Source organism: Psammomys obesus, unplaced genomic scaffold (assembly GCF_907164565.1).
Source record: "Psammomys obesus unplaced genomic scaffold, mPsaObe1.curated_primary_1811, whole genome shotgun sequence".
Taxonomy (NCBI): Eukaryota; Metazoa; Chordata; class Mammalia; order Rodentia; family Muridae; genus Psammomys; species Psammomys obesus.
In genome coordinates this window covers 4,361,660-4,383,458 of record NW_026590062.1, presented here as the reverse complement: position 1 = coordinate 4,383,458, position 21,799 = coordinate 4,361,660, and the positions used below count along the sequence as shown (strand labels likewise).

General features: G+C 53.2%; 1 protein-coding gene across 3 annotated transcripts; it reads left to right on the top strand.

The window, feature by feature from the left end:
• Positions 1 to 1,020: 1,020 nt before the first annotated feature.
• Positions 1,021 to 21,556, top strand: Hnf1a (HNF1 homeobox A). 3 transcript variants are annotated; one of them, XM_055606209.1, is made up of 10 exons: positions 1,021 to 1,457; positions 8,598 to 8,797; positions 13,054 to 13,240; positions 13,597 to 13,838; positions 15,050 to 15,201; positions 15,307 to 15,508; positions 16,511 to 16,702; positions 18,160 to 18,278; positions 18,400 to 18,544; positions 20,304 to 21,556. In XM_055606209.1, exons 1-10 carry the CDS (start codon positions 1,132 to 1,134, stop codon positions 20,429 to 20,431), a joined length of 1,893 nt encoding a protein of 630 aa, XP_055462184.1. In that variant the 5' UTR covers positions 1,021 to 1,131; the 3' UTR covers positions 20,432 to 21,556. The 3 variants fall into 3 exon arrangements, with proteins under 3 accessions (XP_055462184.1, XP_055462185.1, XP_055462186.1); XM_055606210.1 differs by lacking the exon at positions 20,304 to 21,556 and adding an exon at positions 19,236 to 20,289; XM_055606211.1 differs by lacking the exon at positions 20,304 to 21,556 and having other exon boundaries at positions 16,624 to 16,702; positions 18,400 to 18,485.
• The last annotated feature ends 243 nt before the right edge of the window (positions 21,557 to 21,799 follow it).

Below are 21,799 nucleotides of genomic sequence, written 5' to 3'. Positions count from 1 at the left end.
CCTGAACTACACAGTAAGATTGTCTTGAAAAAACAATACACGTGTGTGCACACATAGAGAGACACACACAGAGACACATAGACACACACAGAGATATACAACACACATTGACACATACAGACACACAGATACAGACACACATAGACACAAACACACAGACACAAACACATGCACACACATAGACACATACAGACTCACACAGACACAAACACATGCACACACACAGACACACACAGACACATACAGACTCACACAGACACAGATACACACATAGATACACACAGACACACACATAGAAACACAGACACACATACCATACATAGACACATACAGACTTACACAGACACAGACACATACACATACACACACAGAGATAAAACCACACACACACACACACACACACACACACACACGGTTGGGATCTCACATTGATGAGAAGGGACACATCACAACAGTACAGTCCTCAAGACGGCAGTCTGAAGTGGTAAGACCCAAGTCTGGGGAGCCTGGTGTTGCGCTAGGACTGAGGTGCACTGACCTACTCCAGGGAACACGGCCTCACTCTGCCCTTGAGAACTGGCCCAGTGGCCCAGCTTCCTGCTGCTCCAGCTGCCCAAAGAAGCCCGCCCTCAAAGTTCTCCCGTGCCCGGCTGGAAACAACCTGGGCGGTGGGCCCTGGCGCTTCTCTCAGAGGCCTCCTGGCTCCTGGTGCCTCTGTCCCTGAGCCCCCGACCCCCACTCCACCTCCCCCACCCGCCCTTATGCTCACTCCCAGTGGCAGGCCATGGCTCCCAGTCCGGTCCCTCTCACGACCATGAGGCCTGCACTTTGCAAGGCTGAAGTCCAAAGTTCAGTCCCTTCGCTAAGCACACGGATAAATATGAACCTTGGAGAATTTCCCCGGCTCCAATGTAAACAGAGCAGGCAGGGGCCCTGATTCACTGGCCGCTGGGGCCAGGGTTGGGGGCTGGGGGTGCCCACAGGGCTTGACTAGTGGGATTTGGGGGGGCGGTGGGTGCAGCGAGCCTGGTGCGTTGACTGCCAGCCTGCCGGCAAGTAGACACGGGCCGTGGGTGGGGGAGGCGGCTAGCTCAGTGGCCTTGGGCCTCGTGGCCCGGTGGCGGCGGAGCCATGGTCTCTAAGCTGAGCCAGCTGCAGACGGAGCTCCTGGCTGCCCTCCTCGAGTCTGGCCTGAGCAAGGAGGCTCTGATCCAGGCTTTGGGGGAGCCGGGGCCCTTCCTGATGGTTGGAGGTGGTCCCCTGGACAAGGGGGAGCCCTGCGGTGGGAGTCGAGGGGACCTGGCCGAGCTGCCCAATGGCCTGGGGGACACGCGGGGCTCCGAAGAGGACACAGATGACGATGGGGACGACTTCGCGCCACCCATTCTGAAAGAGCTGGAGAACCTCAGCCCAGAGGAGGCCGCCCACCAGAAAGCCGTGGTGGAGACACTTCTGCAGTAAGGACCCTACCCTGTCCCCGGCACCCAGGAAGGAACTCAGAGCGGCCCGTTCTATCCTCCTGGCAAGCTCTGCGTCCCGTGGAGAGTCCTTGGGAGCTGTGGCCTTCAGGCTGGTGGTCAAGAGGGGCTCGAGCTCAAGGGGTGCTTGCTGAACCTACCCGTGCGTTTCCTCCCACATATCCCATATCCTTAGGCAGTGGGGACTGGCCCGAGGTCACTTTGAGACAGAGGACAAAGGAAGCAAGGCCCCAACAAAATGCTTGGAGAACCAGCGGCTGGGTAGAAATCTTTAGGCAGGGTGGTCATTTGTGTTCCCACAAATTCTACCTTCTTTGCTAGGGGGTCAGGGCCCAGGTTGGGAGGTCCCAAAGCCTCTGAGGAGGCCAGGCTGATGTCGGGGTGTTAGGGGATTTCCTGGTATGCCAGGGCCTTAAGCATCTGGCTGGGTAAGCCTGGGGCTTCTTACCTGAGGCAGATGGAGCTTAGGAGTGGCAGCTCCCTGTGTGGCCATGTGCCCCTCACCACCTGGACAGACAACAGGTTTAGAGGCCTTCCCATACCAGACCCCCTCATCTGTTGTGTGGCTCCCCGTCTCCTGGAGGGCTGCGTGGGTTCCTGTCATGATGCCTCTCCCCTCTCCCCAGCAAAGCCGATCTGGTTACTAATTACCCATGCACATTATTATTTCTTTTGTTTTATAAATTTATAAATAGCAAAAGGCTCTGATAAGGCCTGTGATCATTAACCTGTGGGGATGGTGGCTGGGAGATGCCCAGTGGAGGGGGGGAAGGTAGAGAATGGCGACACCAAGATGGGGGAAGGGTAACCTGGGGGCTGTGGGGACTTCCCCCTCCCCCAGTTCCCAAAGCCTCTACAATTTCCATGGGATTATCTCCCTGCTGGCTATTTTCTGTTGGGGTTTCATGATACCTAAATTCCTATAACATAGAGATGCGCCCCAGAAGGAAGCTGTTAGTAAATCAGCTTTACAGATGGGGAAACCGAGGCATAGACTAGGGGAAGAGTTAAGAAGGAGGGGCCTGAGGGCTGCCTGAGGACTTTGAGGATCCTCTCCCAAGAACTTCGGGAGGCAGTCTCTTTTCTGTCCAAGGTCCTGATCATGACTTGGGGAGGGGGAGGGCTGGTGGATCCCAGCATTTCTGGAAGTGTCAGGGAGCCTCCCTGGGCCTTGGGCAAAGGGGCAGGGGAGCAGTCAGGCCCCTGACTTGGCAGAGAGAAGAGGGCAAAGGGCTGCCTCTCTGCAGGGGAGGGGCAAAGGCCCAGGAATTGCCAGAACCAGGGCACAAGAATCCTGGATGGGGTGGGGCTGGGCCTGACCTGTTCAGGGGCCCCAGGTGGGACTAGGGGCTTAAGTATGGGGCTAAGGGGCCAGGGATGCCAAGAGCCTTCTTACCTCACTGGGTAGACCCTCTTGATCAGCAGCCCACATGGTGGGGGTAGTGGGGGCTGGAGGGAGGCTTGATCCAGAGCAGCTGAGCAGAGGTCAGAGTGTTCCCCTGGAGACCAGCAGAGTCCTGGAAGCAGAGGGGGAGAGGGATGGAAGAGAGGAAGAGGAGCTGGCAGAACAGAGGAGCCAGGAGAGGCGAGGGTCTCTGAGCAGCTGGGAGAAGGGGCAGGGGAGAGAGGCCGAGCTGGGTGGAGGCCGGAGTGCGTCCCTCCCAGGTTGGTTTTCTTTAATGCTAACAGCGTGCTATTTGCTTTCCATTTAAATTCGAGATGTTGCTATAAATTATCAACCAGCTCCTTGTTCCTGTGGAGTTTATAACTAACTACCTGGGTTACTTATTGTTCAGGTAACAAAGGGGACCTGAAAATGTCCCAGGGACAAAAGTGGGGCCTCTAGTTTTGGGACAGTGGGTCAGAACTCTGGGGAGAGGGCTGGAGGACCCCTGATGAAGGCCTGGGTATTGGGGAGGTTGAGGCGGCAGAAGTGGTGCTAAGGACCAACTCCCCATGGGAGCTGTTGGTTCAAAGACCTCCATTTGGAAGAGGGGAGGTGGGACTGGGGGGTCTCAGATCCTCCCACCCTCCTACGCATCATGTGTGAGGGCCACTGCAAACACCTCAGGTCTCTCTCGGATCTCTGTCCTTCTCTACCGTGTGACCCTGCCTCAGTGTCACCAGGTAATGAGTATAGACAACCTCTGTTTGGTTCTAGCTCTAGGCCCTCCCCTCCCCCAGCTTTCCCACGCTCTTTATCCCCCTCTTCTGTGCCTATGATTTTGGCTTCGAGGGTCCTGGATGCACATGCCGATTTCTGCCTGGCCTTTGCCCATCCTATTCTTCCTGTTCAGGACCAGTTCCCTGCTTCCTCCCTGGCTGCCCTATCTACATGGGGGCTGTACCCCACTTTCTTTCTCCTTCACCGCTTTCACCTCCTTTTCTCCCGCCCCTTAATTGTTAAGTTATTTTATTTGTCTCTGTACGTTTCTTGTCTCCTGATGTAAAAACATCTTCAGGGAAAAGCTTGTAATGTCACCACTTGCCCCCCCCTTCTCCATCCAGCCCTGACAGACACCAGGCACAAGTGACTAGACTTCTCTGAGGACACCTCCTACTCCTCCCTGGGAGAGCACTTGGGATCCAGAGTTCTGAGCTGGCTGCCCTTGTATAGGCCTTCCTGTCTGCCAACTGCTTGAACACCAACCTCACTGTTTCCTGACACCCTGCCTTCCCCAGCCACACAGCAGTAGAGTTCTCCCAGCCAAACCCACAGGAGCAGGGCAGCACACAGGGTGCCTCACAGACAACAGCCTGCCTCGTTTCCAGCCAGCCAGGCGGTTGGTGAGGACAACACTCAGCCACAGACTCAAGGCATGACACACAGCTGAGTGGTAGCGCCCCTGTAATTTGAGCCGTCCATTTTACAGAGGAGCCGAGGAAGGCTCAGCGAGGCAAAGGACTTCCTCAAGTAATAAGGCCAGACTCGAAAGCAGCACACTGGTGCTCCCTGCCACTCTTCTTCACACCTTCACCTCTCCCTTCCCCTCCCTAGTCTTTCTTGCTGCTCAGCTTGACCAGGAATCCTATCACATGCCAGGCTTTAAAACTCACTAAGGGCTTACTTATAGATATGCTAAGCTTGGGTTTCCCTCTGCACAATTTCTGAAACACACAGACACAGACACACACAGACACACACACACACGCACACACAGACACACCCTTGGGTATGGCAGACTAGCCTCAAACTCAGTGTATCAAGGGTGACCTTGAACTCCTAATCCTTCTGCCCCTCAACGGCTGCGTTTATAGGCTTGCACCACCATACCTGTTCTATTTGTTTTGAACTTTTGACTCTTTGAAACAGAGTTTCTCTGTGTAGCCCTGGCTATCCCACAACTCGCTCTGTAGACCAGGCTGGCCTCGAACTCAGAGATCTGCCTGCCTCTGTCCCCAGAGCACTAGGGTTAAAGGCATGCGCCACTGCAACTGGCTTGCACGTAGTTTTGTGTGCTGCTGCAGCACCTGGATCCAGGGTGTGTGCGTGCCTGGAAACTGCTTGCTAGCTGAACTGTGCCCCAGCCTGAGGATAGGAAAGATCTGTAATTCTACTGTATACATGATGGAATTGGGGGACACGGGTGTTAAGCCATATTACAGGGCGTTTCAGAGAGTAGGTGGCACAGCCGGGAATCTTCCTTGGGTCTAAGCCTGATCCCCAGCCCCACCTGATAATCCAGCTTCCTCTCCAGGAGAGTGGCCCTTCAGTCTAGTCTCTTAGCTCCATGGCTCTGGACACATGAGAACCAACGGCCCAAAGCCTTTGCTTTGACTCCAGAATTGGGAGGGGAAGCTGAGGACACATCTTTATTCTTTCTGGGTTCTGAGGTGGGGGCAGAACCACAGTGATGATGATGATGATGATGATGATGATGATGATGACAAGATCATTCGAGTTACTGAACCCTTGCTGTGGGCTAGGCTCTGTCCCAAAGCCTTTATTTCCACAGGGAACTCATTTACTTCTTCCAGTAGAGGGAGAATAAGTGTACATATGCTTGCACACATGTAAGAGAAAGAGACAGACAGACAGGCTAATCCAGTAGATCTGCCCCCCGCAAGGGGCACAGATGACTTCTCCCAGAAAAACATAAAAGATGGGTCCGCTCAGCTCTGTCCGGCATTTATTTTCCATGTATTTTCTAAGACGGGGCCTCAAATTCATGATCTTACATCCTCAGCGTCTCAAAGTGCCGATCATAGGCCTGGGCCACCATGCGTGCCTCCGCCTGCCATTCTATAACCACTTTTTCCTGATGTTAAAAGAAGTGTTTAATTCCCAGCATTCGGGAGGCAGAGGTAGGAGGATCACTGTGAGATAGAGGCCAGCCTGGTCTACAAAGAGAGTCTGGGACAGCCAGGGCTACATAGAGAGACCTCTCATCTGCCCTCCCCAAACGAAACAGAAGTTCCTATGAGTTTGAACGCTTTTGCTTCCATTCAAATGCTTGCCTTCCATGCAAAACTCTTTCCTGTGTTTGTGCAGGGTGGCTGCTGTAGCTATTATTTTATTTGACCTAGTATAGCAGAAATAAAAAGAGATAGAGATGGGGGAGGGAGAGAGAAGTTGAGGTTAGGGAAGGAGAGAAAGAGGGAGGGGAGAGAGAGAGAGAATCAGAGACACAGAAAAACCCCACCTCTGTACCTCTGTACCTGTGCACCTGTGCTGACAGCCAAGTGACCCATTCTTCCTACAGAGGAGGGAGGGAGGAGAGCAGAGGGAGGGCTGCCCTTGCCAGAGAAGGGAAGGCCACCAGATAAATGTGTTTGCAGAAGTGCAGGCTGAACTTTGTCCTCCCTTCCCTCCTAGCTCTGACTGGCAGCCAGGAAAAGGGAGGAGGGGTGAGGCTCCCAGAAGCCCCTGAACATATGGGGGGGGGGCGAAGCAGGTGGCGCCCCCAGCTAGATCAAACCTGGGATAAGGTTTCATGGTTCTGAACCGGAGTTTTGTCATAGGTGGAACCAGCGTCCAAATCAAATGTACTTCCTGGGTTTAAAGAGAGACACAGGCGGCTTCAGTGACCTTAGGAGTCATCTGCCCTTCTTATTTGCTGTGCCAGTTTAGATTACTGTGGCTGCTGCCGGTCTGGTAACTGCTGATAAAGAGGAGGAAGTCAGAGGGCCTTAGCCAGTGGCTCACAACCTTCCTAACTGCGACCCTTTAATACAGTTCTTTGGCTTGCAGTGACCCTCAGCCAGAAAAGTATTTCACGGCTGCTTCATAACTGTAATTCTGCTACTGTTATGAATCGTAATGTAAATATCTGTGTTTTCAGATGGTCTTAGGTGTGACCCCTGTGAAAGAGACCCGCTGGTGAGCTGTACTGCCTCTGAGAACAGGTGTGAGGCAGAGCTGGCTCCAGGAAGGGCAGGAAAGCCAGCAGGAAGGCTGTGGGGCTGGCCTCAGAGAGCTAGGGGCAGATTTCAGTCCATAGCTCAGTTTGAAATGTTAGAGGTTTGGAACTCTGTATCACTGAGCTCCAAATGTGCCTCTCAACCAGTTGGGGCTGAAAATAACTTTAAAAATGGCTTCTGCACCGAACACATACAGACTGCCTTCCCCTCTCCCCCGTCCCCGCCCAGTCACTATTTTCTAAGTAAAACGGCCATTTGTTGTAACCCAAGCTGACCAAAGGAGATAGAGGATTTGTGCTGGCTCTTTGTAAGTCCTAGCTTACCCATTTTGAACTTTTGAGACAGAGTTGCACTCCAGTTAGCCTGGAGCTGAATGTATAGACCAGGCTGGCCTGGAACTCAGAGATCCACTTGCCTCTGCCTCCCAAGTGCTGGGATTAAAGGTGGCACTACCAGGCTTGGACAAATATTTGTTTATTATTTTTACTTATGTGTATGTGTGTCTGTGTGAGTGAATACCGAAAATACATTGCGTGCTGATGGAAGCCTGAAGAGGGCATCAGATTCACAGGAGCTGGGTTTACAGGCAGTTGTGAGCCCCCAGATATGGTGCCAGGATCCAAACTGGATCTGCAGGATTGACCAGCAAGTGCTCTTAACCACTGGGACAGGAAAGCCAGCAGGAAGGCTGTGGGGCTGGCCTCAGAAAGCTAGGGGCAGGTTTCAGTCCGTAGCTCAGTTTGAAATGTTAGAAGTTTGGAACTCCGTATTGCTGAGCTCCAAACGTGCTGCTCAACCAGTTGGGGCTGAAAATAACTATTCATCTATCATCCATCCATCCATCCATCCATCATCTATCCATCTACCCATCATCAGTTATCCATCCACCATCCATCTATCCATCTGCCATCCATCAATTCATCCATCATCCATCCATTATCAGTCATTCATCCACCCATTCATCCATCACCCATCCATCATCTATCCATCCACCCATCATCTACCATCCATTCATCATCCATCCATCCATCACCCATCATCCATCTATCATTTATCCATCCATCCATCTATCCATCATCTATCCATCCATCCATCCCCATCATCCATTTATCCATCTATCATTTATCCATCCATCCATCCATCCATCCATCCATCCATCCATCATCTATCCATTCATCCATCACCCATCCATCCATCATCATTCATTCATCATTCACTTACCTATGTATCATCCATGACATACTGTGTCAGGCTCATTTTGGGTTCTGGGAACTAAACAGTTCTCCCACTGTTAACAGTTGTTTAAAACTCACTTAACAAGGCCAATGAGATGGCTCAGCAGGTAAAGGCATCTGCTGCAGAAGCCTGGCGGCTCAAGTTCAACCTGCAGGGCCCGTGTAAAGGCGGGAGAAGAAAACTGGCCTCCACACACATGTTGTAGTGCACATGCGTGGGCTCACACACATACTCATACATATATATATATATATATATATATATATATATATATATATACTTCAAAAAGCATCCTATAGCACCTCCGGGTTCAGGAGGGAGGAGGAACTTTGAAGAAGTCACAAGGTGAGGGTCTCCCCTACCTGGCACAACTTCCGGTGTGAATCTACTCATGTATATGTGTGTTCTAGCATGGAGCCCAAATACAGCTCTTCTCTGCAGAGGAGGGTCCTACTCCCCAGGACCCCAGGGTGTCAGGTGTCAGAAGGGCCACTGAGCAGACCTGTCCTTGTTCCCTTCCAGGGAGGACCCATGGCGCGTGGCAAAGATGGTCAAGTCCTACCTGCAACAGCACAACATCCCGCAGCGGGAGGTGGTGGACACCACGGGCCTCAACCAGTCCCACCTGTCCCAGCACCTCAACAAGGGCACCCCCATGAAGACGCAGAAGCGGGCCGCTCTGTACACCTGGTACGTCCGCAAGCAGCGAGAGGTGGCTCAGCGTAAGTAATGCCCCCGCCTGTGTCATCCCTGCCAGGTCCCACAGCTCGGAGGGGGTGGGGGCATCTCCACCCCATCACCCAGTCCTGTGAGACCGAGAGGGAGCCCGAGGGACTTCCCCAAACCTACTGCCCATTTTGCAGTGCCGGGGAAGGGGGCGGGATCTACAGAAACACATGCTGGGTCTCTCCTTCCGGGGGCGCACTGCTCAATGGGAAATCGAGAGAGGGGATCGCTACGATGTAGTGAGATGAGGATTATACTAGGTTAATAAGAAAAAAATGGCAATAGCTGGTATTATTGAGCACCTATTGTGTGCAGGGCTCAGCGCTGAGTAAAACGCTGAGCTGATAGTGGAAGCGAGAATAAGCCCTTCTACCCCAGGGAGGCAGAGGTTTCAGGAAGCTTCAGTGGGAAGCATGACCATTACGTGTCTGTGTGGAGGCATAGGAAAGGGTGCTGTCGTCAGGAGGAACAGCACGAGAAAAGGCTCAGAGGTTGGCGTACTCTGAGACACTATTACTTAGAGACTGAGAAACTTCTGATCTCTCTCTCATACTTGGGATGGAACACAGAGCCGCATATAACTTACTTACGCATGTGCTCTACCATGGAGCTAAGTTTTCAACCCCCTGTTTACTTTTTATTTTGAGACATGCTCTCACTACGTTGCCCAGGTTAGGCTTGAACTTGTGACTTTGCTGACTCAGCCTCCCAAGTGCTAGGATGACAAGTGTTTTCTGCAAATTCAATTTTGACTTCCTCTAAGGTTTGTAACAGTTGGCTGTCACTAGAAGGTATTGTGGTTTGTTGAGTTGGCCACTGACTGAGGGACTTTTAGGGTTTTTCCATTGATATGCTCTCATGACTCTTTGTTGCAAAGAACACCCACACAGGGAAAGTTCCTAGAAGGCTGCATGGGTCTATCTAGGCCCTCTGCATTTATGTTATGGTTGTGTAGCTGGCTGTTCTTGTGGGACTCCTTAGAGTGGGAGTGGGGGTGTCTCTGACTCTTTTGCCTGCTCTTGGAACCCTTTTCCCCCTACTGGGTTGTGCCAGGCAGCCTTGATATGAGGGGAAGAACCTAATCTTACTGTAACTTGTTATGCCATGTTTGGTTGCTGTCCCTGGAAGGTGTGCTCCTTTCTGAAGTAAACAGAAGAGGATCTGGGGGAGAGAAGAGGTAGGGGGAGGGGCTGAAAGGAGTGGAGGGAGGGAAACTGCTGTCTGGATGTAATGTCTGAGAGAAAAATAAATTTAAAAAACGTTTCTAGACGTAGGGTGTTGGGGCACAGAGTGAGCGGCTTTCAAGTCGTTGATGGACAGCTGTGAGCTGGGGCTCACGTGGGTAAAGTGCTTGCCATCCCATGACCTGAGCAGGATCAACAGACTCCAGGATGGAGGTTTTGTTGTTGTTGTTTTAAGATTTATTTATTTCTAATTTATATAGTATTCTGTATCAATGTGTGCCTGCTGGCCAGAAGAGGGCACCAGATCTCATTGTAGATGGTTGTGAGCCACCATGTGGTTGCTGGGAATTGAACTCAGCACCTCTGGAAGAGCAGCCAGTGCTCTTAACCTCTGGGCCATTTCTCCAGGCCCTGTGCTGTTGTTGACTTAAAGATCTATCTTATTTAACTCTTTCTCTTTGTTTCATTTTCGAGATTATAATTACATCATTTCCCCTTTCCCTTTCCTCCCTCCAGCCCTCCCACACACCCCTCCTTGCTCTCTTTCAAATTCCCTGCCTCTGTTTGCATTGATTGTTGTTACATGCATATATGTACGTGTATATACATTTGTTCCTAGCTGTAACCTGCTCGTTCTGTATAGTGTTACCTGTGTATGTTTTCAGGGCTGACCATTTGGTATTGGATAGTGAGTTGGTGTGCTCTTCCTTGATGACACCCATTTCTCCTGCTCTCAGGATTCCTCAGTTGCCTTTAGCTTTTTTGTAGTGCCGAGGCCTGGAGCACCCCTCCCCCTATCCACTCTGGCATGTCTATTGTCCTTGTTCAGTTCACATTGAGGCTGTTTTCTTGGTGAGACTTCATGGGTAGATTCTGACATTTCTAATAGTCTTGCAGCAAACTTCCTGATCTTCTGGTTCTTACATTTCTGCCCCCAGTCCAAAAATGTCCCTGAGCCTTACGTGCAGGACTTGTTTTATAGATGTATCCCTGCAGCCCAGGGAAGACATGTTTGTTTATGTGTATAGGTGTTTTGCCAACATAAATTATATCTGTGTGCCTGGTGCCTTTGGAGGCCAGGAGAGGGCACTGGACCCCTCAGAACTAAAGTTACAGATGGTTGTGAGTCTCCACACAGGTGCTGGGAACCGAAGCCAGGTCCTCTGGAAGAACAGCCAGTGCTCTTTACCACTGCGCCATCTCTTTAGCCCCTAGACCAGAATTTTTAACTTTAAGAGAGAAACTGAAGGATAGGAGAAGAATGTTCAAGACAAGCCCAAAGTATTGGGTATCTTTCCATAAAATGCGGCAGGGCCTCAATTCCAACTGGTGTAAGAATTAAAAAAAAGGAATTTATTGGCTCACGAATGTGAACAACCCAGGCTGTTCCAGGCAGGGCCACCTTCGGGGGCCTTAACTGACTGCTGTACATTTCATGGCCTGACTTTTTTCTTTTTTTTTCCCTTTCTTTTCCCCCTTTCCTCCGCCCCCCTTTTTTTCTTTTCTTTTGTTTTGTGTGTTTTGAAAGGGTCTCATGTATAACTGATTCTGGCCTCAAACTCACTACACAGCCAGGGATGGCCCTGAACTGCTCCTCCTTCCTCCATCTCCCACATGCTGAGATCACAGCTGTGCACCATCATGTAGGCTTCCTTTTCAGGGGTCTCCTCCTAGGAGCACTGATTGGTCCTAGGAGTCTTGTAGCATCATCCTACCAGCTCAGGAACCCCAGAGGCAAAAGCAGTCTTCTAGTTTTCAGTAGAATGACTGAATCGTTATTTTAATAACAATTTTTTTTAAAAAAAACCTTTAAAATAGGCCTATTATACAAAAGTCTGCAGATCTTTAGTTGTTGGTGGTGAGGTTTTTGCTGATGCTGTTTTTTTTTTTTTTTTGTTTTTTGTTTTTTGTTTTTTGTTGTTGTTGAGACAGGGTCTCACTATGTAGGTTTGGCTGTCCTGGGACCCACTCTGTAGACCAGGCTGGCCTTGAACTCAGAGATCCACTTGCCTCTGCCTCCCAAGTGCTGGGATTAATGGTGTGTACCACCATACTCAGTACCAGCGCACAGATTTTTAAGTGTACAATTCATCTGGGCATGGTAGCCAACCTGATCTACAGTGTGAGCTCCTGGACAACCAGGACTGCACAGAGAAACTCTATCCAAAAAAAGTGTACAACTCATCGAAATCAACTTCCTTCCTACCTTCTCTCCTTCCCTCCCTCCCACCTACCTTCCTTCCTTCCTTCCTTCCTTCCTTCCTTCCTTCCTTCCCTCCCTCCCTCCTTCCTTCCTACCTTCCCACCTTCCCTCCTTCCTTCCTTCCTTCCTTCCTTCCTTCCTTCCTTCCTTCCTTCCTTCCTCTGTTTTCTTCCCCCCACCCCTCTTTTCCCCCCTTTTCGAGACAGGGTTTCTCTGTGTAGCCCTGGCTGTCCTGGAACAGGCTCTGTATGCCAGGCTAGCCTCAAACTCACTGAGATCCACCTGCCTCTGCCTCCCAGGTGTGAGCCACCACCAATTGGCTTTTCTTCCTTCTTGAGACAAGGTCCTCCTGTAGCCCCAGCTTGCCTGGAACTTGTTATGCAGCCCAGGCTGGCCTCAAACTAATAGCAACTCTCCCGATACAGCCTCCAGAGGGCTGGGGTTTTAGAAGGGGCGACAGTACCAGGCTCTCTCAGTGCATTTTCACAGAGTTAATACAGCCAAGCAGCTACCCCTTGAGTGAAGAGCTGAACAGACCTGGAATTCCACATGCAGACCAGGCTTGTCTCAAACTCACAGAGTTCTGCCTGCCTTTGCCTCTTGAATGCTGCCATTTATGGCACCAAATCTCCTTTTAGCAGTGGATGGGCCTGGCCGCAGGTCGGACTCAAGGCTTCATGCATGCCAGGAAGGCCCTCCACCATCAACAGTCCACAGTCCGACAATTCCGAGATTTTAGTCTTGGCTGCCACCTGCTGTGCTTCAGCACCTTGGGGAAGAGAGACAATCTGGAGAGGGTCAGGTGAGCTGACAGCTGCAGGTTGGAGTGGCTGAAGCCCCGCTTACCCACTCTCTGTCCCTACAGAATTCACCCACGCAGGCCAGGGTGGACTGATTGAGGAGCCCACAGGTGATGAGCTGCCAACCAAAAAGGGACGGAGGAACCGGTTCAAGTGGGGCCCGGCGTCCCAGCAGATCCTGTTCCAGGCCTACGAGAGGCAGAAGAACCCCAGCAAGGAAGAACGGGAGACCCTGGTGGAGGAGTGCAACAGGTAGAGGGGCCAGCTACCGCCAGGGCTGAGCCTAAGTGGGGGAGGGAAGGCGTCTCTGGGTCCTCAGCGGGGCTCACCAGTCCTTCCTTGCTGTCCGTAGAGAGGAGTCAATTTCTTCCCATTGCTTTGAATCCTCCACCCACTGGAGCAACACTTGGGCCCGTTCATCTCATTTCATGTCCTCTGCAGCCTCTGGCTATTTTGTTCACATTATGACTAAGGTCAGAGAGGCCAAGATACTTGCCCAAGACCACACGTCGGGGCTGGTACTGTAATCCAGCACCTGGGTAGACCCCACTTCTCAGCCCTGTCCTCCCTCCTCTGAGGCCTGAGGCTCATGGGCACCATCTTTGCAGGGCAGAGTGCATCCAGAGGGGCGTGTCACCATCGCAGGCACAGGGGCTGGGCTCCAACCTTGTCACAGAGGTGCGTGTCTACAACTGGTTTGCCAACCGGCGCAAGGAGGAAGCCTTTCGGCACAAGTTGGCCATGGACACATACAACGGGCCTCCACCAGGGCCAGGCCCAGGCCCTGCGCTGCCTGCTCACAGCTCCCCCGGCCTGCCCACACCCACCCTCTCCCCCAGTAAGGTCCATGGTGAGTACTGTCAGGCAGGGAGACTAGAATAGGATGTGAAGAGAACAAGTGGATGGGTAGGAGGGCGGGAGGAATTTCCCCAGTGGTGACAGCCACCCCTAAAATGCTCAGCACCCTACTCTGCCTCACCTGCCCATCCACTCCATTTCCCCTCTGCTTTTCTTCCTCCCGATATGCCCAATTCACACGTTCTACATTCTTCTCTCTCCGCTCCACTCTCTCTGGTCATTCCAGCTCACACTGTGCACCCTGCCCACCTCATTTAGGTGGACCCACACTTGCTCACACCATTCTCCCCACTCTCTAAACCCCATCCGTGCCATGCTGTCCATGCCACACTGTCCATTCCATGCTGACCCACTCTATTCAACCTAGCTTGCCTCTGGTTTCTTCCATGCAACACAATCACTTTGGATCTACCAACTCAAACCATTTCAGTTGAACTCAATTGTGTTCAAATCATAGTTTAATCCAGCCAATTCCCAGTCAAGCCATTCAGTTTGCACAAACTAATTCCTCAGAATCCAGTTCATTTTGCATGCTATATCCCTTGGTGCCTGGGAATTAGGGCCAGGACCTCTTGTAGACACCTCGAGCAGTATCTGCCTCCCTCTCACCCATGCACATCTGACTGTAGGCTGAATCATCTCTAGATGATTCATGATACCTAATGTAGTATGATGTTGACAGTTACACTGTTTGTCTGGGGACTGGTCACACACACACACACACACACACACACACACACACGTGCTCCAGACAGATGTGCAACAATTGATTGACTCTGAGGATGTGGCCCTGTAGATAGTAGCCTGCAAATCTCAATTCAGTTCAGTCTGATTAATTTTGTTCATTTCAGCAAAAGCTCAATCTAGCTCAACTCATTTCTGCCCCATTTAAGATTTAATTAAGTTTGGGCAATCGCAGTCATTCTGCTCAGCTCAGCTCATTTCCATTTAGTTCTATGAGCCTCGATTCAGCTCAGTCCCATTGTTCTTTCAGTCTTCTGCACAGAGAGGGGAGCCCCAAGCGGTGGGGCACTCAGGACCATGCATTAAAAGAGCTGGAAGCAGCTAGCCCAGGAGGAAAGTTGGGGTGTCAACCCGAGCAAACCAGTCGGCTCCAGTGTGGCGAAGTGTGTGGGGCAGGAGAGGACAGGAAAGTGGGGGTACTGAGGCTCCCCAGACATTGGACATTGCGCCCCACCCTAGGTGTGCGTTACGGGCAGTCTGCAACCAGCGAGGCGGCTGAGGTGTCCTCCAGCAGCGGCGGCCCCCTGGTGACGGTGTCTGCGGCATTACACCAGGTGTCCCCCACGGGCCTGGAGCCCAGCAGCAGCCTGCTGAGCACAGAGGCCAAGCTGGTGAGTGAGCAGCCCCACCCCGGGCGGGGACCCCTCCCAGCCTTGTTCCCTGTGGCTGGGAGACAGTGTGGGGACACTCCAGCTCGACTCGGCTTCCCCTCACAGGTCTCAGCCACCGGGGGTCCCCTGCCTCCGGTCAGCACCCTGACAGCGCTGCACAGCTTGGAGCAGACATCTCCAGGTCTCAACCAGCAGCCGCAGAACCTCATCATGGCCTCGCTGCCTGGGGTCATGACCATTGGGCCTGGAGAGCCCGCCTCCCTGGGCCCCACGTTCACTAACACAGGCGCCTCCACCCTGGTCATTGGTGAGTGGGTGGGGGTGGAGGGCACCTGGGCCCTCTTCAGAGTCTGGGATCTGGAAAGAGACTCTGGGACTCAGAGAACACCCACTCTCTGAGAGCCTGTGGCTAGGCACCCATGATGCCAGGGAACCAAACCAAACTAGGAAGCACCGTGTAGAAAGTATATTGAAATCACAGTCTGAGAAGACAGTAGGAAAACAGCAGGGGAAGGGTCTGTGTGTGTGATGTTTTCTTCTTTATTTATTTTTGCTCCTTTTTTTTTTTTTTTGTTTTTGTTTTTTGAGATAGGGTTTCTCTGTGTAGCCTTGGCTATCCTAGACTCTCTTTCTAGACCAGGCTGGCCTTGAACTCACAGAGATCTACCTGCCTCTGCTGCCTGAGTATTTTTTAAGTCATAATTTCCCTTTTTTGCTGTTAAAGAGTTATTTACTATTTTTAATGCATATGAGTGCTTTATTTGCATGTACACCCGCATGCCAGAAGATGACATCAGATCACATTATGGATGGTTGTGAGCCATCAGGTGGGAATTGAACTCAGGACCACTGGAAGAGCAGCCAGTGCTCTTAGCCACTGACCTATCTCTCTAGCCCATGTGTGTTTTTCTAGGTTTTGGGAGTTTTTATTTATTTACTTATTTTAAGTCTCAAACCCTTTATATGCAGGAACTTTGCTCAGTGTGTGAAACATAGGGATCAGAGAGCTAAGCTTCACCCCTGGTGGGAACCCCCAGGGCTGCAGGGCACCCAGCCTGACAACCTCTAATCCACTCACGGCCCAACCTTCCCACCAGGCCAGACACAAAGCTGAAGACCTGGAGAATGACGTTTCATGGCCACTTAAATTTGTCCTACTGTGGGGCTGTTTCTCAGCCCCTCCCCTCCCTCTTCCAACCCACAGGCTCTGAGAAGAAGGAATAGTGTCCCTCAGGGTCTGGGTTGGGTCCAGAGAGGACACGGGGCGGTGGGTGGGAGGCCTGGCTGACTCCCGCCCTGCTGCGCACAGGTCTGGCGTCCACTCAGGCACAGAGTGTGCCGGTCATCAACAGCATGGGCAGCAGCCTGACCACCCTGCAGCCAGTCCAGTTCTCCCAGCCACTGCACCCCTCCTACCAGCAGCCTCTCATGCCCCCCGTGCAGAGCCACGTGGCCCAGAGCCCCTTCATGGCCACCATGGCCCAGCTGCAGAGCCCGCACGGTGAGCACCCCTCACGCCTGCCTGGGAGAGGTGGGCTGGCGGTGGGCCCTGGGTAGGCACGAGCCGGGGCAGGTGCTGGGGTCTGCCGACATGTGGTGCAGGCTGCCTGTGGAGCTCCTGTGAACGTTTCGGTGTGCTGGCGTCCTCTGGTCATGCTTCCAGCTTTGCCTAGGTGTTGAAGCAGCCTCTGCTCTGAAACCCTTGAGGCTGCGAACACTCCCGTTTAGAGAGGTGGCGTGTGGGCAGATCATGTGTGACGGATTACTCCCAGGCCAGCTTGGGCAGCGCCTGTCCACACAGCACTGTTATTTCTGTAGCAAAATGTGGGAGCTACATGAAGGAGACTGAAGACTCACGCGGGCTGGGGCTGGGGGAGATAGCTCAGCCAGGCAGGGCCCCAGTCCCATCCTTCAGAAGCCAGTGGGGGCGGCTTCTGGTGGGCACTTCCTGTGGCCACAGAGCCCAGACATGATCGCTGGGGCTTGTGCCAGCCAGTCTAGCCTCCTGAGCTCCAGGCAGGTGAAAGAAATTTCTCCAAAGTCCTGCTGGGTGGTACATGAGGAACAACAGCTGAGGTTCTACTGGCCTTACATGCCTTCATGTGTACAGACACACACGCATGCATGTACACACGCACGCACACGCACCTAGCCTCACACCAGATCTGCATCAGCTGGCCACAGAATGGGCCATGGGCACAACCTTATGCCGAGCCCTGGGTTCAGATCTTTTGCCCTTCGGCAGGGAGACAGGGGCTATGGACTTGAGGACCAGCGTGAGGCTGGTCTCTCTGGGTGTGGGCGCCCTGCTCTTAGCCGAGTTGCTGGGAGGGCGTGCTGTTGCTGTGTGAGTGCTTCGGCGAGTGCCCAGGCCTGTTGGAGAAGCTAGAGGTGAAACTTTGAGGCACATGTTGGAGGCGTCCTGGACGCAGAGGTATTGCCTCTGCCCTCCTCACCCAGACGGAGACCACCAGCCTTTCCTGCTGAGGCCTGCCTTTGGTACGGCGGCGCACCCCGCAGCGAGCCTGCTTGCCTCTGTGGTCCCTTTGCTTAGCTCAACACGCTGAGCTTAGTACTGAAGAGTACCTGCGCCTAGTCCAGCAGCACCGCCTGTACTTAGTAAGCAGTATCCGTGCCTGCCACATTACCTGGACTTGGCACAGGGCGCGGTGCCTCTGCCGCCCGTTTGCTTAGACAGCTGGGGCTGTATTCTTCCTGGGGCAGTGGGGGGAAACAGACGCAAAAAGTTCAGTACGCAAAAGGAGCTAGAGTCGGTGCGGGGCAGGCCCCTGGCTGCTCCCCGTTCACCTTAGCTGAGCAGGCCCCTGGGATGGGGAAAGCTATGGGGTCCATCTCTCCCACCTGGTCCCCGAGCGCTGCCCCACGCCCACTTCTCACCGGGTACTCAGTCTTGAGGCTCTCGGGGAAGGGACCAGGGAGCATATCTTCTCCTCACAGCGCTGTACAGCCACAAGCCGGAGGTGGCCCAGTACACGCACACAAGCCTGCTTCCACAGACGATGCTGATCACAGACACCAACCTCAGCACCCTCGCGAGCCTCACACCCACCAAGCAGGTAAGGCCCTGCCGGCCGAAGCCCCGCCCCTCCCACGCAGCCCCGCCCCTCTTCAACTCCGCCCCTTCCGCCAGCTCCGCGCTTCAGGGGCCGGGCCCAGTGGGTTGCACTGATTCCCTAGGTCTTCACCTCTGACACGGAGGCCTCCAGTGAGCCTGGGCTTCATGAGCCCTCGTCTCCAGCCACCACCATCCACATCCCCAGCCAGGACCCATCGAGCATCCAGCACCTGCAGCCTACCCACCGGCTCAGCACCAGCCCCACAGGTGAGCCATTTGGGGTCTCCCGGCAGGATGTGAGGGGATGTGTGCTACTGACCGAGAGCAGAGCAAATGGGAGGTGCTTCTTGCCTGCTGAATGGGGGGTGTCTGCAGCGTGCCAAGCAGTGTATACAGTTGCTTGGGATCAAAGTTAAAGGCACAGCTCCATGACTGAGGACAGGTTAAACATTCAAAAGATGCAGGAGCAGAATGGAGAGCCGGAAGTGATGCGCCAGTTGTGTGCGTTTGGTTGGCCTCAGGCCTGTGTGTGTGTGTTCTGCATGTGAATGTACAGGGGTATATACACATGCATGTACATGCAGAGGCCGGGGAGGATGTTTTGTGTCTTTCTCCGCAGCAATCTGTCTTCTTCCCTTGAGTCGGGGTTTCTCACTGAACTGAAGGCTCACCATTTTGTCTGGGCGGGCTGGCCAGTGAGCTCCCGGGCTAGTGAGCTCTGGGCATCTGCCAGCTTCTACCCCCCAGCACGAGGGCTACAGCTACATGCAAGTGCAGACATAGGTAGCTGGCTTTTTACACTAGTGCTGGGGATCCGACCTCGGTGCCCTTTTAAAAGATTTAAAATTATTTTAACTGTGCTTTGTGTTGTGGTCATGTGTGTGATGTGCCTGTGACATAGCATGTGTGTGGAGGTCAGAGGTCAACCGATTTTCAGGAGTTGGTTCTCTCCTTCCAGCGGGGGCTCAAGGACTGAGCTGAGGTTGTCTCAGTTGGTAGCTGACGTCTTCACCTGCTCAGCCTCCTCACCTGCCCTGAAGTACCCCTACCCACCATGCCATCTCCTCAATGCTCAGGGCCAGCATTAAAAGCTCAGCTTCCACCTACAAGTCTGCCTCTCTGGCCTCATCTGGGAAACTGGAAGGGCTCATGTGTTTGCATCACAATGGCTGTGAACTCCTCAGTCCCTGTCCCACTCCACCTACTCAGTTTACAGCCTACATCATGGAGTGAGGCTGCTGGGCTCCGGGGTGCTCTCTGCTCCCAGTTTTGGGACTTCCGGAAACCTGGTCTCCTATGGAGCCTCAGATCCCACATTTGGCCCTTGTGGCTGTAACAGCAGTTACTGAACACACTTGCTGTCTCCTTGTCCGGATGGGCAACTGCACAGTCTAGAGGTGAGGGACCACTCCACCTCCCACAGCTGTGGTGGCAGACAGGTCACCAGTCAGCCCCAGAGCTCGTCTGTTTGCCACATTAGCAGTTAAGGGTCTCTGGAGACAGTGTCAATAGCAGTCAAGTGTCCAGGGAGATTTCCTGATGGGACTGACAGGCACAGCTGTGGGACTTGCACATCTGTCCAGCAGACCAGCAGCAGCTGGGACGCAGGTGGGAGTAAACCAGTCTCCTCGACGAATTCCTTCTCTAGGAAACTTCAGTTTTCTCTCCAGTTTAGGGCTTCTGATCGGTTGTAGCTCACCCACACAGTAACTTCTTTTACCGAGAGCCACTTCACCGTTAACCACGTCTCCAAAATACCCTCTGAGGAGCTGTATACAAGCAGGAGGCCCTTGTACTGGGGTCACTCCTCAGTAACACAAAAAACAGCCATGTTAGTGTCTGACTCAGCCCAGGAGAGCAAGAACTCGGGGTGCACCTGGGGTGGGCGGGGGGCTCCCTATAGGCTGAGGGCAGAGGGATGCCAGGACTCTTTTGAGGCTCCACCTTCTCCCTCCAGAGCTTCCCTGGGGATGAGTGGGTCAGAGGGGACTTGGCTGACAGCCAGTGACATCATTTGCTTCTGCAGTGTCCTCCAGCAGCCTGGTCCTGTACCAGAGCTCCGACTCCACTAATGGGCACAGCCACCTGCTGCCGTCCAACCATGGTGTCATCGAGACTTTTATCTCCACCCAGATGGCCTCTTCCTCTCAGTAACCATGGTGACTGCCTCCCAGGAGCTGGGTCCCCAGAGGAAGCACTGCCTGCACGGGGGGGAGGAGGGCCACAGCCATGCTGCCTGGAGGACATCTGAGCCTGGAGGACATCTGAGCCTGCCATGTATCCCCTGACACGGGCTGCTGGCCTTCCCAGAAGTCTATGCCTTCACCCCTGGGCTGCTCCTCCAGTTCCAGGGACAGCCCTGAGGCGTTTCAGCCTGAAAAGGAAGCCACAAAGAGCTGGAGGAGAGCCCGGTCAGGGCAGTATTTTGGAAGACTCTCTGCTGCTTTGAATCGAAAACTTGACACTTGGAACAGAAGGGGGAGACCTGTGATGCCGGCACCCTCCAGTAGAGCCTGTGACCCCAAAGGATCTCTCTGTGCTCAGCTCTGAGGCTCTAGATTGACTCGGCTGCCTTTTGTCTCCTGTGCATCACAGGTCATCCCACCTGGGCCATCTCCTTCCAGCCAGAGATCCACATGTCTGTTTGTGGCTTTCCCTCCTTACCACAAAGGGGCGTTTCCCAAGTGCCTGTTCTTCGAGGCTTGGGAGCTGAGGGGAGCCATGCAGGGCTCTCCTAGGCTTTCCCTGAGCTAGCCCTCTCCAGCCCCTGGATCTCATTTGCAGGCTATTTGCTCCCATGACTGTGTCTTCTGATGCCAGATTGGTCACTTGCCTCCACTAGAAAGGCCACTTCAGGGCTAAGGTCACACACACCCTAAGGAACATTAGGGTGAGTGACTCATGCCAAAGCTATGTCATGGGCCATCAGCTCCTCTTTAGGGAGGAGCTTTAGGGCCCTGACAAGCCTTCCTTCCTTTTGTGAGGGAAACCAGCAGAACTCAGAAAGCAAGGTCTGGGCAATGTCTAGTGGAGAGGATGCTGCAGAAACGAGCCACCTACCTGGCCTGTGGCTGGCAGCCACTCTGAGGAATCCAAGGTGCAGCTGTGAGAAGCAGAGCGCACGTGACTTCATCTCCTTGTGCCTTCTGCAGAGAACCAGGCCCTCAGTAGGCTCCTTGTCAGGGACTAAGGCCTGGAGCCAGTGTTCCCTGCAGCTTACACCCAGCTATGGGTGAGAATATACATTTATTTAACTTTTAGTAAAGCCAGTAAAAAGCGCATGGGAGCTTCCTGACTGTCCATCAGTGGCCAGGAGGGAAGGCAGAGGGAAGCCGGCACAGGCTTCACTCCATGTGAAGACACATGTTCATATGCCTGTTTTTTTCTAACTGGAAACCAGACTACTTGAATTTGTGTGCCATCCTTGTAGAAGACTCTCGGCAAGAGACCTGGTACACATGTCATTTTCCGTAGTCTTGAGGCTGGGTGAAGAAGCAGATCTGGGGTGTGGGTGGAAGGATC